Raw genomic sequence first — 15,000 nt, forward strand, 5'->3', positions numbered from 1 at the left:
CAGAGGAGAGGAGAGAGATAGGGAGGAGAGAGATAGGGAGGAGAGAGATAGGGAGGAGAGAACAGAGGAGAGGAGAGAGATAGGGAGGAGAGAGATAGGGAGGAGAGAGATAGGGAGGAGAGAACAGAGGAGAGGAGAGAACAGAGGAGAGGAGAGAGATAGGGAGGAGAGAACAGAGGAGAGGAGAGAGATAGGGAGGAGAGAACAGAGGAGAGGAGAGAGATAGGGAGGAGAGAGATAGGGAGGAGGGAGATAGGGAGGAGAGAACAGGGGAGAGGAGAGATAGAGAGGAGAGAACTTAGGAGAGAGCAGAGGGGAGGAGATAGTAGAGGAGAGGAGAGAGCAGAGGAGAGGAGAGAGATAGGGAGGAGAGAACAGAGGAGAGGAGAGAGCAGAGGAGAGGAGAGAGCAGAGGAGAGGAGAGAGATAGGGAGGAGAGAGATAGGGAGGAGAGAGATAGGGAGGAGAGAGCAGAGGAGAGGAGAGAGATAGGGAGGAGAGAGATAGGGAGGAGAGAGATAGGAAGGAGAGAACAGAGGAGAGGAGAGAGATAGGGAGGAGAGAACAGAGGAGAGGAGAGAGATAGGGAGGAGAGAGCAGAGGAGAGGAGAGAGATAGGGAGGAGAGAGCAGAGGAGAGGAGAGAGATAGGGAGGAGAGAGCAGAGGAGAGGAGAGAGATAGGGAGGAGAGAGCAGAGGAGAGGAGAGAGATAGGGAGGAGAGAACAGAGGAGAGGAGAGAGATAGGGAGGAGAGAGCAGAGGAGAGGAGAGAGATAGGGAGGAGAGAGCAGAGGATATGGATAGGGAGGAGAGAAGAGAGGAGAGGAGAGAGATAGGGAGGAGAGAGCAGAGGAGAGGAGAGAGATAGGGAGGAGAGAGCAGAGGAGAGGAGAGAGATAGGGAGGAGAGAGCAGAGGAGAGGAGAGAGATTGGGAGGAGAGAGCAGAGGAGAGGAGAGAGCAGAGGGGAGAAGAGAGCAGAGGAGAGGAGAGAGGTAGGGAGGAGAGAGCAGAGGAGAGAGCATAGGGGAGGAGAGAGCAGAGGAGGGGAGAGAGCAGAGGGGAGGAGAGAGAAGAGGAGAGGAGAGAGATAGGGAGGAGAGAGCAGAGGAGAGGAGAGAGCAGAGGGGAGGAGAGAGCAGAGGAGAGGAGAGAGCAGAGGGGAGGAGAGAGCAGAGGAGAGGAGAGAGATAGGGAGGAGAGAGAGGAGGGGAGAGAGATAGGGAGGCGAGAGCAGAGGAGAGGAGAGAGATAGGGAGGAGAGAGCAGAGGAGAGGAGAGAGCAGAGTGGAGGAGAGAGCAGAGGAGAGGAGAGAGCAGAGGGGAGGAGAGAGCAGAGGAGAGGAAGAGAGCAGATAGGCGAGAGATAGGGAGGAGAGAGCAGAGGAGAGGAGAGAGATATGGAGGAGAGAGCAGAGGAGAGATAGGGAGGAGAGAGCAGAGGAGAGGAGAGAGATAGGGAGGAGAGAGCAAAGGAGAGGAGAGAGATAGGGAGGAGAGAACAGAGGAGAGGAGAGAGCAGAGGAGAGGAGAGAGAAGAGGAGAGGAGAGAGATAGGGAGGAGAGAGAAGAGGAGAGGAGAGAGATAGGGAGGAGAGAGCAGAGGAGAGGAGAGAGATAGGGAGGAGAGAGCAGAGGAGAGGAGAGAGATAGGGAGGAGAGAGATAGGGAGGAGAGAGCAGAGGAGAGGAGAGAGATAGGGAGGAGAGAACAGAGGAGAGGAGAGAGCAGAGGGAGGAGAGAGAAGAGGAGAGGAGAGAGATAGGGAGGAGAGAGATAGGGAGGAGAGAGCAGAGGAGAGGAGAGAGATAGGGAGGAGAGAGATAGGGAGGAGAGAGATAGGGAGGAGAGAACAGAGGAGAGGAGAGAGATAGGGAGGAGAGAACAGAGGAGAGGAGAGAGATAGGGAGGAGAGAACAGAGGAGAGGAGAGAGATAGGGAGGAGAGAGCAGAGGAGAGGAGAGAGATAGGGAGGAGAGAGCAGAGGAGAGGAGAGAGATAGGGAGGAGAGAGCAGAGGAGAGGAGAGAGATAGGGAGGAGATAGCAGAGGAGAGGAGAGAGATAGGGAGGAGAGAACAGAGGAGAGGAGAGAGATAGGGAGGAGAGAGCAGAGGAGAGGAGAGAGATAGGGAGGAGAGAGCAGAGGATAGGGATAGGGAGGAGAGAAGAGAGGAGAGGAGAGAGATAGGGAGGAGAGAGCAGAGGAGAGAGATAGGGAGGAGAGAGCAGAGGAGAGGAGAGAGATAGGGAGGAGAGAGCAGAGGAGAGGAGAGAGATAGGGAGGAGAGAGCAGAGGAGAGGAGAGAGATAGGGAGGAGAGAGCAGAGGAGAGGAGAGAGAGGGGAGGAGGGGAGAGAGCAGAGGAGAGATAGAGAGAGAGGGAGGAGAGAGCAGAGGAGAGGAGAGAGATAGGGAGGAGAGAGCAGAGAGAGGAGAGGAGGGAGAGAGAGAGCAGAGGAGGGAGAAGAGGGAGGAGGGAGAGAGCAGAGGAGAGGAGAGAGATAGGGAGGAGAGAGCAGAGGAGAGATAGGGAGAGAGCAGAGGAGAGGAGAGAGATTGGGAGGAGAGAGCAGAGGAGAGGAGAGAGCAGAGGGGAGAAGAGAGCAGAGGAGAGGAGAGAGGTAGGGAGGAGAGAGCAGAGGAGAGGAGAGAGCATAGGGGAGGAGAGAGCAGAGGAGGGGAGAGAGCAGAGGGGAGGAGAGAGAAGAGGAGAGGAGAGAGATAGGGAGGAGAGAGCAGAGGAGAGGAGAGAGCAGAGGGGAGGAGAGAGCAGAGGAGAGGAGAGAGCAGAGGGGAGGAAAGAGCAGAGGAGTGGAGAGAGATAGGGAGGAGAGAGCAGAGGAGAGGAGAGAGATAGGGAGGAGATAGCAGAGGAGAGGAGAGAGATAGGGAGGAGAGAGCAGAGGAGAGGAGAGTGCAGAGTGGAGGAGAGAGCAGAGGAGAGGAGAGAGCAGAGGGGAGGAGAGAGCAGAGGAGAGAAGAGAGATAGGGAGGAGAGAGCAGAGGAGAGGAGAGAGATAGGGAGGAGAGAGCAAAGGAGAGGAGAGAGATAGGGAGGAGAGAGCAGAGGGGAGGAGAGCGATAGGGAGGAGAGAGCAGAGGAGAGGAGAGAGCAGAGGGGAGGAGAGAACAGAGGAGAGGAGAGAGATAGGGAGGAGAGAGCAGAGGAGAGGAGAGGAGAGAGATAGGGAGGAGAGAGCAGAGGAGAGGAGAGAGCAGATGGGAGGAGAGAGATAGGGAGGAGAGTGCAGAGGAGAGGAGAGAGCAGAGAGGATGAGAGAACAGAGTAGAGGAGAGAGATAGGGAGGAGAGAGCAGAGGGGAGGAGAGAGCAGAGGAGAGGAGAGGAGAGAGATAGGGAGGAGAGAACAGAGGAGAGGAGAGAGATAGGGAGGAGAGAGCAGAGGAGAGGAGAGAGCAGATGGGAGGAGAGAGATAGGGAGGAGAGAACAGAGGAGAGGAGAGAGCAGAGGGGAGGAGAGAACAGAGGAGAGGAGAAAGATAGGGAGGAGAGAGCAGAGGAGAGGAGAGAACAGAGGGGATGAGAGAGCAGAGGAGAGGAGAGAGATAGGGAGGAGAGAACAGAGGAGAGGAGAGAGATAGGGAGGAGAGAGCAGAGGAGAGGAGAGAGATAGGGAGGAGAGAGCAGAGGAGAGGAGAGAGATAGGGAGGAGAGAGCAGAGGAGAGGAGAGAGCAGAGGAGAGGAGAGAGCAGAGGAGAGGAGAGAGCAGAGGGGTGGAGAGAGCAGAGGAGAGGAGAGAGCAGAGGGGAGGAGAGAGCAGAGCAGAGGAGAGGAGAGAGCAGAGGGGAGGAGAGAGCAGAGGAGAGGAGAGAGATAGGGAGGAGAGAGCAGAGGAGAGGAGAGAGATAGGGAGGAGAGAACAGAGGAGAGGAGAGAGAAGCCGGGGAACAAGACATGAGCGAGAGAGAATTCAAGAGGGCGAGAGATGAGGAGAGAGGGAGAGGAACAAAGGATCAAAATGTGGCGTTGAAGTAAATGATGAAATCTGATTAAAAAACCCTATCGCGTTCACATCACCTTTCTCTCTCTCTCTCTCTCTCTCTCTCTCTCTCTCTCTCTCTCTCTCTCTCTCTCTCTCTCTCTCTCTCTCTCTCTCTCTCTCTCTCTCTCTCTCTCTCTCTCTCTCTCTCTCTCTCTCTCTCTCTCGACTTTTCTCAAATTTAAATGTGGATTTGTGTGTTTAATTTTTTTCGTTGGCTGCTCTGGCGTAGAGCCTTATCCAGCGGGCAGACACCAGTAGCCTCTGAGGACAGCTAGAAGTGAAAAAACGGCATTAAAAAGACCCCCCCCCCCCCCCCCCCCCAAAAAAAAGACACCAAAACACAAACAACGAAGTTGTTCAGCAGACTGCTCTAAATTGTGGCAATTTCATTTCATCTCAGTGAGAATGGGGATTTAACAATTAACAGGACTTTTCCACGCTGAAGAATGATAAGTCTTCAGGCGAGCACAAGATATCATTTTGGACAGCAACCATCCATTCCATAGTGTCTCTCTGTCTCTAACATTTTTACTTGGAATAAATGTGTGCATTTTGCTGTGTCTACGATGTTATCACAAACCTTAATAATGCTGAAGTTTAGCTTAATGCGGCAACCAGCAGTTGAAACAATAACAAAGCACCTGCCCGCCCCTGTTTCGGTAAAAAGCTGAGGGGTGATGGGCCTGAAGAAATGTCACCCCACTCAAATTCATAGAGAGACCTATGGATGCAAAGACTGACCATCCACGATGACAGTCTCAACCATTTCAGGCTATATGGTCTTTGTTTACATTTACTTTGTTTACAAACATTGGAGTAAAACAAGCTAACATTTTGGGTTCCGATGGGGTACGACAGTTAAACCAAGATCATGAGGCATTGTGTATGTGTGTGTGTATGGGACATGCGGTAGTTCTGGGTAAATCTGAGGGCCAGTTGTCTTACACGTCAGAGAAGATGTTGTCTAGCTCTGGTCGAGGACATATGTTGGTGAGGAACACTTTGTAGACCTCCGGAGTGAAGTCCTCTTGAGGGATAGAGTCACTCTGGAGAGAGAGAGAGAGAGAGAGAGTGGGAAAAAACACAGACAAAATGGATGCACAGTGAACTTGGTTCCAACTCCATCGATTAAGGAAGTATATTTACATTGATTGAACTGAAATGGAATTGAACCCATACCAACCTCGGTGGTTAGAGCGTCTTAGGACACACCCAGACAAAACAGAGCATAACAACACTGCCGAGGGAGAAAAAGTGTTGAGAAGAAGGGATGGAGGAGGAGGATTTTAAAATGCTGCTCGGATCGTGTTTGTATGAGAGTATCATTCTGAAGGCCAGCCAGTGTGTGTGTGTGTGTGTGTGTGTGTGTGTGTGTGTGTGTGTGTGTGTGTGTGTGTGTGTGTGTGTGTGTGTGTGAGCGTGTGCAGTTGTATGAGTATTTCTGAAGGCCAGCCTGTGTGTGTGTGTGTGTGTGTGTGTGTGTGTGTGTGTGTGTGTGTGTGTGAGTATGAGAGTATCATTCTGAAGGCCAGCCAGTGTGTGTGTGTGTGTGTGTGTGTGTGTGTGTGTGAGCGTGTGCAGTTGTACGAGTCTTTCTGAAGGCCAGCCAGTGTGCAGTCTTTCTGAAGGCCAGCCAGTGTGTGTGTGTGTGTGTGTGTGTGTGTGTGTGTGTGTGTGTGTGAGCGTGTGCAGTTGTATGAGTATTTCTGAAGGCCAGCCTGTGTGTGTGTGTGTGTGTGTGTGTGTGTGTGAGGAGTTGAGATTTTAAGAACTAACGTTTTGTTTTAATTAATAGCACATTTCAACAACAACAAATCCCAGCTGATCTTCAATCACCTATACATCTCTCTCCTCTCACAAGGCAGCTGATTATTTACACCATGGTTTACTGTGTGTGTGTGTGTGTGTGTGTGTGTGTGTGTGTGTGTGTGTGTGTGTGTGTGTGTGTGTGTGTGTGTGTGTGTGTGTGTGTGTGTGTGTGTTTGTGTGTGTGTGTGTGTGTGTTTGTGTGTGTGTCAGGCCTTCATGGTTGAATTGCTGCAAAGAAACCACTAATAAAGGACACCAATAATAAGAAGAGACCTGCTTGGGCCAAGAAACACTGGACATGGACATTAGACTGGTGGAAATCTGTCCTTTGGTCTGATGAGTCTGATGAGTCTGATGAGTCCAAATTTGAGATTTTTGGTTCTAACCTCTGTGTGAGATGCAGAGTTGGTGAATGGATGATCTAATCTACGCATGTGTAGTTCCCACCGTGAGGCATGGAGAAGGAGGTGTGATGGTGTGGGGGTGCTTTACTGGTGACACTGTCTGTGATTTATTTAGAATTCAAGGCACACTTAACCAGCATGGCTACCACAGCATTCTGCAGCAATACGCCATACTATCTGGTCTGGGCTTAATTTGACTATCATTTGTTTTTCAACAAGACAATGACCCAACACACCTCCAGGCTGTGTAAGGACTATTTGACCAAGAAGGAGAGTGATGAAGTGGTGCATCAGATGACCACAATCACCCGACCTCGATCCAACTGAGATGGTTTGGACTGAGTTGGACCGCAGAGAGAAGGAAAAGCAGTCAACAAGTGCTCAGCATATGTGGGAACTACTTCAAGACTGTTAGAAAAGCATTCCAGGTGAAGCTGGTTGAGAGAGTGCAAAGCTGTTATCAAGGTAAAGGGTGGCTACTTTGAAGAATCTAAAATCTAAAACACTTTTTTGGTTAGTACATGATTCCATATGTGTTATTTCATAGTTTGGTGTCTTCACTACTTTTTACAATGTAGAAAATAGTAAAAAATAAAGAAAAACCCTTTAATGAGTAGGTGTGTCCAAACTGTGTCCAAACGTTTGACTGGTACTGTATGTGTGTGTCTGGGGGAGGATTTGTGTGTGCGTTAAGGAGCTTTTTCACTCCTCAGAGCTAATTGCTTGCTATTCCTTGCAGACAGTGTTCGTTTACTGTGACGAACAGCACATTAGTGGAACGACAGAGAATACAATACGTTTCTCCCCTGTGACTGGAGGAAACAACTCCTGTCATCACAGACACACACACACACACACACACACACACAGACACAAACACAGGGACACACACACACTCCCTGGGGCTCATCTGTATCAATACGACTGAGCCAGAAGCTCTTATTATGGGAAGGCTACATGCCTATAAAGGAGGAATCCACACAAATGATATTCCCTGAAAAGCAATTATGATCAGATCTTCTGGGGTAGGGAAACGTTACAGTGTGGATGAACGAGAGAGAGAGAGAGAGAGAGAGAGAGAGAGAGAGAGAGAGAGAGAGAGAGAGAGAGAGACAGAGAGAGAGAGAGAGAGAGAGAGAGAGAGAGAGAGAGAGAGAGAGAGAGAGGGGAGGGAAACAGGGATAGATACTGTAGGTAGAGTAAGTGAGTAGTAGCACTAGATAATAAGCTAGTCTTACCCGTCCAGAAGGGAGGTTGCAGTTCTCCAGAGCTGTCTCCACTCGTTTCCTGTCCGCCGAGAACATCCTGAAGATACTGATGAGACCACCCAGAACCGTTACCTCGTCATCACACACACACGGTACAGCATCTCGCGCACCACAGACCCATTCACACAGCGTCACACATCACACCCACATAGTCACAACATAAACACGGGATAACCTTTCCTATAGCCTCACACACTTTGGAGAGGCATTAATAGCTCACACATATAGGCAAGCTTTCATAGATACTTCATAGATACCCTTTCGTTAAGCCTCGCACAAATCACATAACCGTCCATGCAGGGCCTTCAGAAAGAATTCCCACACCTTGGACTTTTTACACATTACGTTTTGTTACAGCCTGAATTTAAAATTGGTTCAAATTGAGATTTTTTTTGGGGTGGGGGGGGCACTGGCCTACACACAATACCCCGTAATGTCAAAGTGGAATAATGTTTTTCAAAAAAGATTTATGTGAAGAAGAATGTTAAGAACATCAAACAAGTAAATAAGTATTAAACCCCTTTGTGTATGTTAAGTCTAAATGCGTTCGGGAGTAAACATTTGCTTGACTCACTCTGTGTGCAATAATAGTGTTTAACGTGTTTTTTGAATGGCTACCTCATCTCTGTACCCAACACGTACAATTATCTGTAAGGTCCATCAGTCGAACAGTGAATTTCAAGCACAGATTCAATCACAAAGACCAAGGAGGGTTTCCAATGCCTCGCAAAGAAGGGAACCTATTGGTAAAAAAAAATAACATTGAATATCCCTTTGTGCATGGTGAAGTTATTCATTACACTTTGAATGGTGTATCAATACCCGATACAGGTGTCCTTCCTAACTTAGTTGCCGGAGAGGAAGGAAACTGCTCAGGGATTTCACCATGAGGCCAATGGGGACTTTAAAACAGTTACAGAGTTTAATGGCTGTGATAGGAGAAAACTGAGGATGCTTGTCATCAGCAAGGACTAGGGAGTTTTTTTTCATCAAAAAATGGAATAGAGCTAAGCACAGGCAAAATCTTAGAGGAAAACCTGGTTCAGTCTGCTTTCCAACAGACACTGGGAGACAAATTCACCTTTCAGCAGGACAATAACCTAAAACGCAAGTACAAATATACACTGGAGTTGCTTACCAAGACGACATTGGATGTTCCTTAGTGGCCTAGTTACAGTTTTGACTTAAATCAGCTTGAAATCTATGGCAAGACTTGAAAATGGCTGTTTAACAATGATCAACAACCAATTAGACAGGAGCTTGAAAAATACAAAATAAAATAATAATGTGCAAATATTGTACAATCCAGGTGTGAAAAGCTCTCAGAGACTTACCCAGAAATACTCACAGCTGTAATCGCTGCCAAAGGGGATTCTAACATGTTTTGACTAAGGGGTCTGAATACTTATGTAAATGAGATATTTCTGTATTTCATTTTCAATAAATTAGCAAAAATGTCTAAAATCATGTTTTCACTTTGTCATTATGTGGCATTGTGTGTAGATGGGTGGGGGAAAAACAATGATTTAATCCATTTTGAATTGAGGCTGTAAACACAATCCAACGTGGAGTAAGTCAAGGGGTATCAATTCAAACAACTTATGTCCTGGGAGGAAACTTCCTGTCTGGTGACGAATGGTACATACAAGAAACAAACAACATTGAACACACAAACACGTAGGCTACAACATAAAGGATTAGAAGAAGTCCACGCAATCACAGGGTAAATAGACATATATACGAATACAAATAGGAACTTCCAAGAGTTAAAGAGTTTGTTGGATGTTGTCTAGAAGTTGCTCTGCCCGATTTGAATGGGAGAGCTCTATACCTGCACCCGGAGGGTAGGGGGCTATACTGCTCAATCAGTGTGTTTCCCTTTCTTCCTCACTCGATTTTTGTAAATGTCACCGAGGGGTTCCTGGCTTTCTCCGATGACCTTCCCACTGATTCTTATTACCCTGTTCAATGGGTTCTGACTGGTGTTCCCTAGCGCACCAAAAACACCCCACAATACTAAAGGCTAAGATGGATTGCATAAAGCATTTATAAAATGCTTGGAGGATTTATTATTGTACATTGAACTCAATTGACATTTTGAGGAACGTGCTCAGTTTTTCTTTTGAATGAGAGCTTGTCGTCAATAATGCTTCCAAGCTATTTGTAGTCCTTCACTCGCAATATGATCCGTCTGTTAATCTCCCGCACTGGGATGGTTACGGTAGGTTGGTCTATTCTGAAATCAATGGTCAGGTCTTTGGTTTTGATTGCATTGGCCCCAGGTAGTTCTGGCTGAAAACCTGTCAATTTCCGCCTAGAGGCGCCCCACTGAGTTGCCTGCTGTTGCCCAGAGAATCCGATGCCTGAATTACATTCATGTTCTGGAGCTTATGACCCATTAAGTGAGGCTGGACTCTATTAAAGTCACTAGATACATCCACAAAGACCATCTGGACCTTATGTCCTGGGCTTCTCCAGGTGGGTGTGGTCACAGAGCAGTAGGGTCAGGAGTGCATCATCAACACCACACACTGGAGTGGATCTGTGTAAGAGTATACTTCCTGTTGTAGCTGGGGGAGAATCAGCCTTTCAAAGACCTTCATCACTAAAGATGTTAAAGCCAAAAGGTAGGTAGTCACTGTTGCAGTACCTTGCTCTTTTAGGTACTGGGCATATGATGGATGAGGTCCATACTGCTGGGATGGAGTGTTTTGCCAGAGAGCAGTTAGAAAGGTCACAGAAAACACCTGCCAGTTGCTTATGGTAAACCTTCAGTAGGCGACCACTAATGTTGTCTGGCCCCGGGTGCTTTGTTTCGATTGGTCCTTTTAAATGCGGCTTCCACATCTTTCGGGTTGCAGCTCAACATTTGCTGCAGTGTGCGACATGTTCGATAGATCAGAGATCACCTCCTCTCTTTCAATTGGTCAATTCTACTTCTAAAATGTTTTTTATTTGGAGCATGGTGTTTGTTGTTAAGCCCTGCCAGTGTTTTCACACCCCTCCAAGCATCTCTGGGTTTAGCCTCCTGAAAGAGCCTTCTCCTTGTACATTCTCTTGGCCTGTTTCATATACTTATTTCATTTGGATCTAATTCGTTTACCCTCAACCTTGTTGCTAGCGATAAATGCTGTTTTCAGATCCTTTGTGCACTGAGTGTAGAAAACACCAGGTGAATCCAGCTGAAAGCTACGATCCTTCATTGATGTCCCCTGTTAGATCCACTTTAATCAGTGTAGATGAAGGGGAGGAGAATTTTTATTTTTTTGAAATCTTTGAGACAATTGAGTTATGGACTGTGTACATGTGCCATTCAAAAGGTGAATGGGCAAGTGCCTTTGACCCGGGGTGTGGTAGTAGACGCAAGTGCCTCAGTGACACTCAGTGTCTCTTAAAAGTTTTGGAAGGAACAATCATCTCCGCACAGAATGAAATGTAGTCAGTGATCGCTTCAGTGGCCTCCTCAAACGCTCCCTATGTGAACACACTGAACGCACCACACTGTGCAGTCAAACGCTCGCTATGTGAACACACTGAACGCACCACACTGTGCAGTCAAACGCTCCCTATGTGAACACACTGAACGCACCACACTGTGCAGTCAAACGCTCCCTATGTGAACGCACTGAACACACCACACTGTGCAGTCAAACGCTCCCTATGTGAACACACTGAACACACCACACTGTGCAGTCAAATGCTCCCTATGTGAACACACTGAACACACCACACAGTGCAGTCAAACGCTCCCTATGTGAACACACTGAACACACCACACTGTGCAGTCAAACGCTCCCTATGTGAACACACTGAACACACCACACTGTGCAGTCAAACACTCCCTATGTGAACACACTGAACACACCACACTGTGCAGTCAAACGCTCCCTATGTGAACACACTGAACACACCACACTGTGCAGTCAAACGCTCCCTATGTGAACACACTGAACACACCACACTGTGCAGTCAAACGCTCCCTATGTGAACACACTGAACGCACCACACTGTGCAGTCAAACGCTCCCTATGTGAACACACTGAACGCACCACACTGTGCAGTCAAACGCTCGCTATGTGAACACACTGAACACACCACACTGTGCAGTCAAACGCTCCCTATGTGAACACCCTGAACGCACCACACTGTGCAGTCAAACGCTCCCTATGTGAACACACTGAACACACCACACTGTGCAGTCAAACGCTCCCTATGTGAACACACTGAACACACCACACTGTGAGGTCAAACGCTCCCTATGTGAACACACTGAACACACCACACTGTGCAGTCAAACGCTCCCTATGTGAACACACTGAACACACCACACTGTGCAGTCAAACGCTCCCTATGTGAACACACTGAACACACCACACTGTGAGGTCAAACGCTCCCTATGTGAACACACTGAACACACCACACTGTGCAGTCAAACGCTCCCTATGTGAACACACTGAACACACCACACTGTGCAGTCAAACGCTCCCTATGTGAACACACTGAACGCACCACACTGTGCAGTCAAAGCAGCCCTGTAAGATCTCACTGGCATAATTGTCCCTTCTTGTAGTTTGGTGCGACGGGCTGGGATTAGATGTAATTGTATTATGATCAGAGAAAAGGTATCTATCTTTTTTTTATACGATTGTATTTGATCTTTTATCGACAGTACAAAACATACACATACAAACGACGACATCATACAAACATCAACTACATCACACCTGTCCAGACCTATGACCCCCCTCAACCCCTATCTCCAGCGCCCGTGTCACTTTCCGCCACATGTCCTCAAACGGCACCGTTTTGTTTCTCTCCGTGGCCCACAAGCGCGTTCAATTTTTAGATTGTCAAGCATGTGACCTGTCCGTTGCGTGAAAGAAGGAGGATTGGTTGATTTCCCGTTTTGAAGTATCGTTTTTTTTTGAAGATGATTGACGAGAAAAGTATTGTCCAACCCGTCAGGTACAGACGGATTAAAAGTACATTTACATTGTAATACTTCTTGACGGCCATCTTTCCAAATCTGCCCATACTTTTGGGACTTCAGAAAGCATGAATTATTGAGTTGTTAGTGGTTTTACACTTCAGACATGACTCTGCCGTTGTGCTGTAGAATTTGCATGAATGTATACTTTATACTTTAGTTATGTTCCAACATTCCCTCTTTCTTATGCCAATATCAATATATTTTTTTATTATCTTGGTTCCAATATGCTATGTTTGTTTCTAAAAGATAATCAGTTTGATAGGCTCTCTACAAGGTAGATAGCTTACCAATCATATGAACATCATTTTCTGACTCAAATTGTCACACCCTGATCTGTTTCACCTGTCCTTGTACTTGTCTCCACCTTCCTCCAGGTGTCGCCCATCTCCCCATTATCCCCTGGGTACTTATACCTGTGTTCTCTGTTTGTCTGTTGCCAGTTCGTCTTGTTTGTCAAGTCAACTAGCATTTTTTGTCTCAGCTCCTGCTTTCCCCCTGTCTCTCTTTTTTCTCGATGAGGTGAACACACTCCGTTATCACATCTGCTGTGCGATTGATGTTGCCAGAGGGTGGAATATAGACAATTACTACAGTCAGCTGGCCAAACTCGCGGGGGAGATATTTAGGTCTGAATGAGATGCATATTAACTCTAGATCAGGTGTACAACAGGATTCTCCTAGTTTAGCAGTTTTACTCCAAGGCTTGTTAATGTACTGACATAACCTACCCCTGTAGCACTTCCCACTGCTGTTCTGATCCAGTCTGGTGTCCCAAAGCCCTCTAAACTTAGTTCTGAGGGTTCCTATAAAAATCCTGTAACTTAATTTCCTATAACATCACACACACACAACACAGAACCATCCATATGCAAAAGTATTCGGCCCCCTTGAACTTTGCGACCTTTTGCCACATTTCATGCTTCAAACATAAAGATATAAAACTGTATTTTTTTGTGAAGAATCAACAACAAGTGGGACACAATCATGAAGTGGAACGACATTTATTGGATATTTCAAACTTTTTTAACAAATCAAAAACTGAAAAATTGGGCGTGCAAAATTATTCAGCCCCTTTACTTTCAGTGCAGCAAACTCTCTCCAGAAGTTCAGTGAGGATCTCTGAATGATCCAATGTTGACCTAAATGACTAATGATGATAAATACAATCCACCTGTGTGTAATCAAGTCTCCGTATAAATGCACCTGCACTGTGATAGTCTCAGAGGTCCGTTAAAAGCGCAGAGAGCATCATGAAGAACAAGGAACACACCAGGCAGGTCCGAGATACTGTTGTGAAGAAGTTTAAAGCCGGATTTGGATACAAAAATATTTCCCAAGCTTTAAACATCCCAAGGAGCACTGTGCAAGCGATAATATTGAAATGGAAGGAGTATCAGACCACTGCAAATCTACCAAGACCTGGCCGTCCCTCTAAACTTTCAGCTCATACAAGGAGAAGACTGATCAGAGATGCAGCCAAGAGGCCCATGATCACTCTGGATGAACTGCAGAGATCTACAGCTGAGGTGGGAGACTCTGTCCATAGGACAACAATCAGTCGTATATTGCACAAATCTGGCCTTTATGGAAGAGTGGCAAGAAGAAAGCCATTTCTTAAAGATATCCAAGTGTCGTTTAAAGTTTGCCACAAGCCACCTGGGAGACACACCAAACATGTGGAAGAAGGTGCTCTGGTCAGATGAAACCAAAATGGAACTTTTTGGCAACAATGCAAAACGTTATGTTTGGTGTAAAAGCAACACAGCTGAACACACCATCCCCACTGTCAAACATGGTGGTGGCAGCATCATGGTTTGGGCCTGCTTTTCTTCAGCAGGGACAGGGAAGATGGTTAAAATTGATGGGAAGATGGATGGAGCCAAATACAGGACCATTCTGGAAGAAAACCTGATGGAGTCTGCAAAAGACCTGAGACTGGGACGGAGATTTGTCTTCCAACAAGACAATGATCCAAAACATAAAGCAAAATCTACAATGGAATGGTTCAAAAATAAACATATCCAGGTGTTAGAATGGCCAAGTCAAAGTCCAGACCTGAATCCAATCGAGAATCTGTGGAAAGAACTGAAAACTGCTGTTCACAAATGCTCTCCATCCAACCTCACTGAGCTCGAGCTGTTTTGCAAGGAGGAATGGGAAAAAATGTCAGTCTCTCGATGTGCAAAACTGATAGAGACATACCCCAAGCGACTTACAGCTGTAATCGCAGCAAAAGGTGGCGCTACAAAGTATTAACTTAAGGGTGCTGAATAATTTTGCACGCCCAATTTTTCAGTTTTTGATTTGTTAAAAAAGTTTGAAATATCCAATAAATGTCGTTCCACTTCATGATTGTGTCCCACTTGTTGTTGATTCTTCACAAAAACATACAGTTTTATATCTTTATGTTTGAAGCCTGAAATGTGGCAAAAGGTCGCAAAGTTCAAGGGGGCCGAATACTTTCGCAAGGCACTGTAACACCATAACACCACAGAACCATCCATATAACACCATACATCACAGA

The 15,000-nt window shown here is 46.8% G+C and overlaps 1 protein-coding gene across 2 annotated transcripts in view; it reads right to left on the bottom strand.

Moving 5' to 3' along the window:
- The window catches only part of LOC139415359 (1-phosphatidylinositol 4,5-bisphosphate phosphodiesterase beta-1-like), a 435,430-nt gene that overhangs the window by 287,088 nt on the left and 133,342 nt on the right, over nucleotides 1-15,000 (bottom strand). For both annotated transcript variants that reach the window (XM_071163445.1, XM_071163446.1), the window contains exons 7-8: nucleotides 7,457-7,532; nucleotides 4,951-5,051 (exon numbers count right to left, since the gene is read on the bottom strand). In XM_071163445.1, the coding sequence (XP_071019546.1) occupies nucleotides 4,951-5,051; nucleotides 7,457-7,532 (177 nt within the window). The remainder of the gene's footprint in view (nucleotides 1-4,950; nucleotides 5,052-7,456; nucleotides 7,533-15,000) is intronic.

The sequence above is a fragment of the Oncorhynchus clarkii genome, chromosome 8, assembly GCF_045791955.1.
Source record: "Oncorhynchus clarkii lewisi isolate Uvic-CL-2024 chromosome 8, UVic_Ocla_1.0, whole genome shotgun sequence".
In the NCBI taxonomy this organism is placed as follows: domain Eukaryota; kingdom Metazoa; phylum Chordata; class Actinopteri; order Salmoniformes; family Salmonidae; genus Oncorhynchus; species Oncorhynchus clarkii.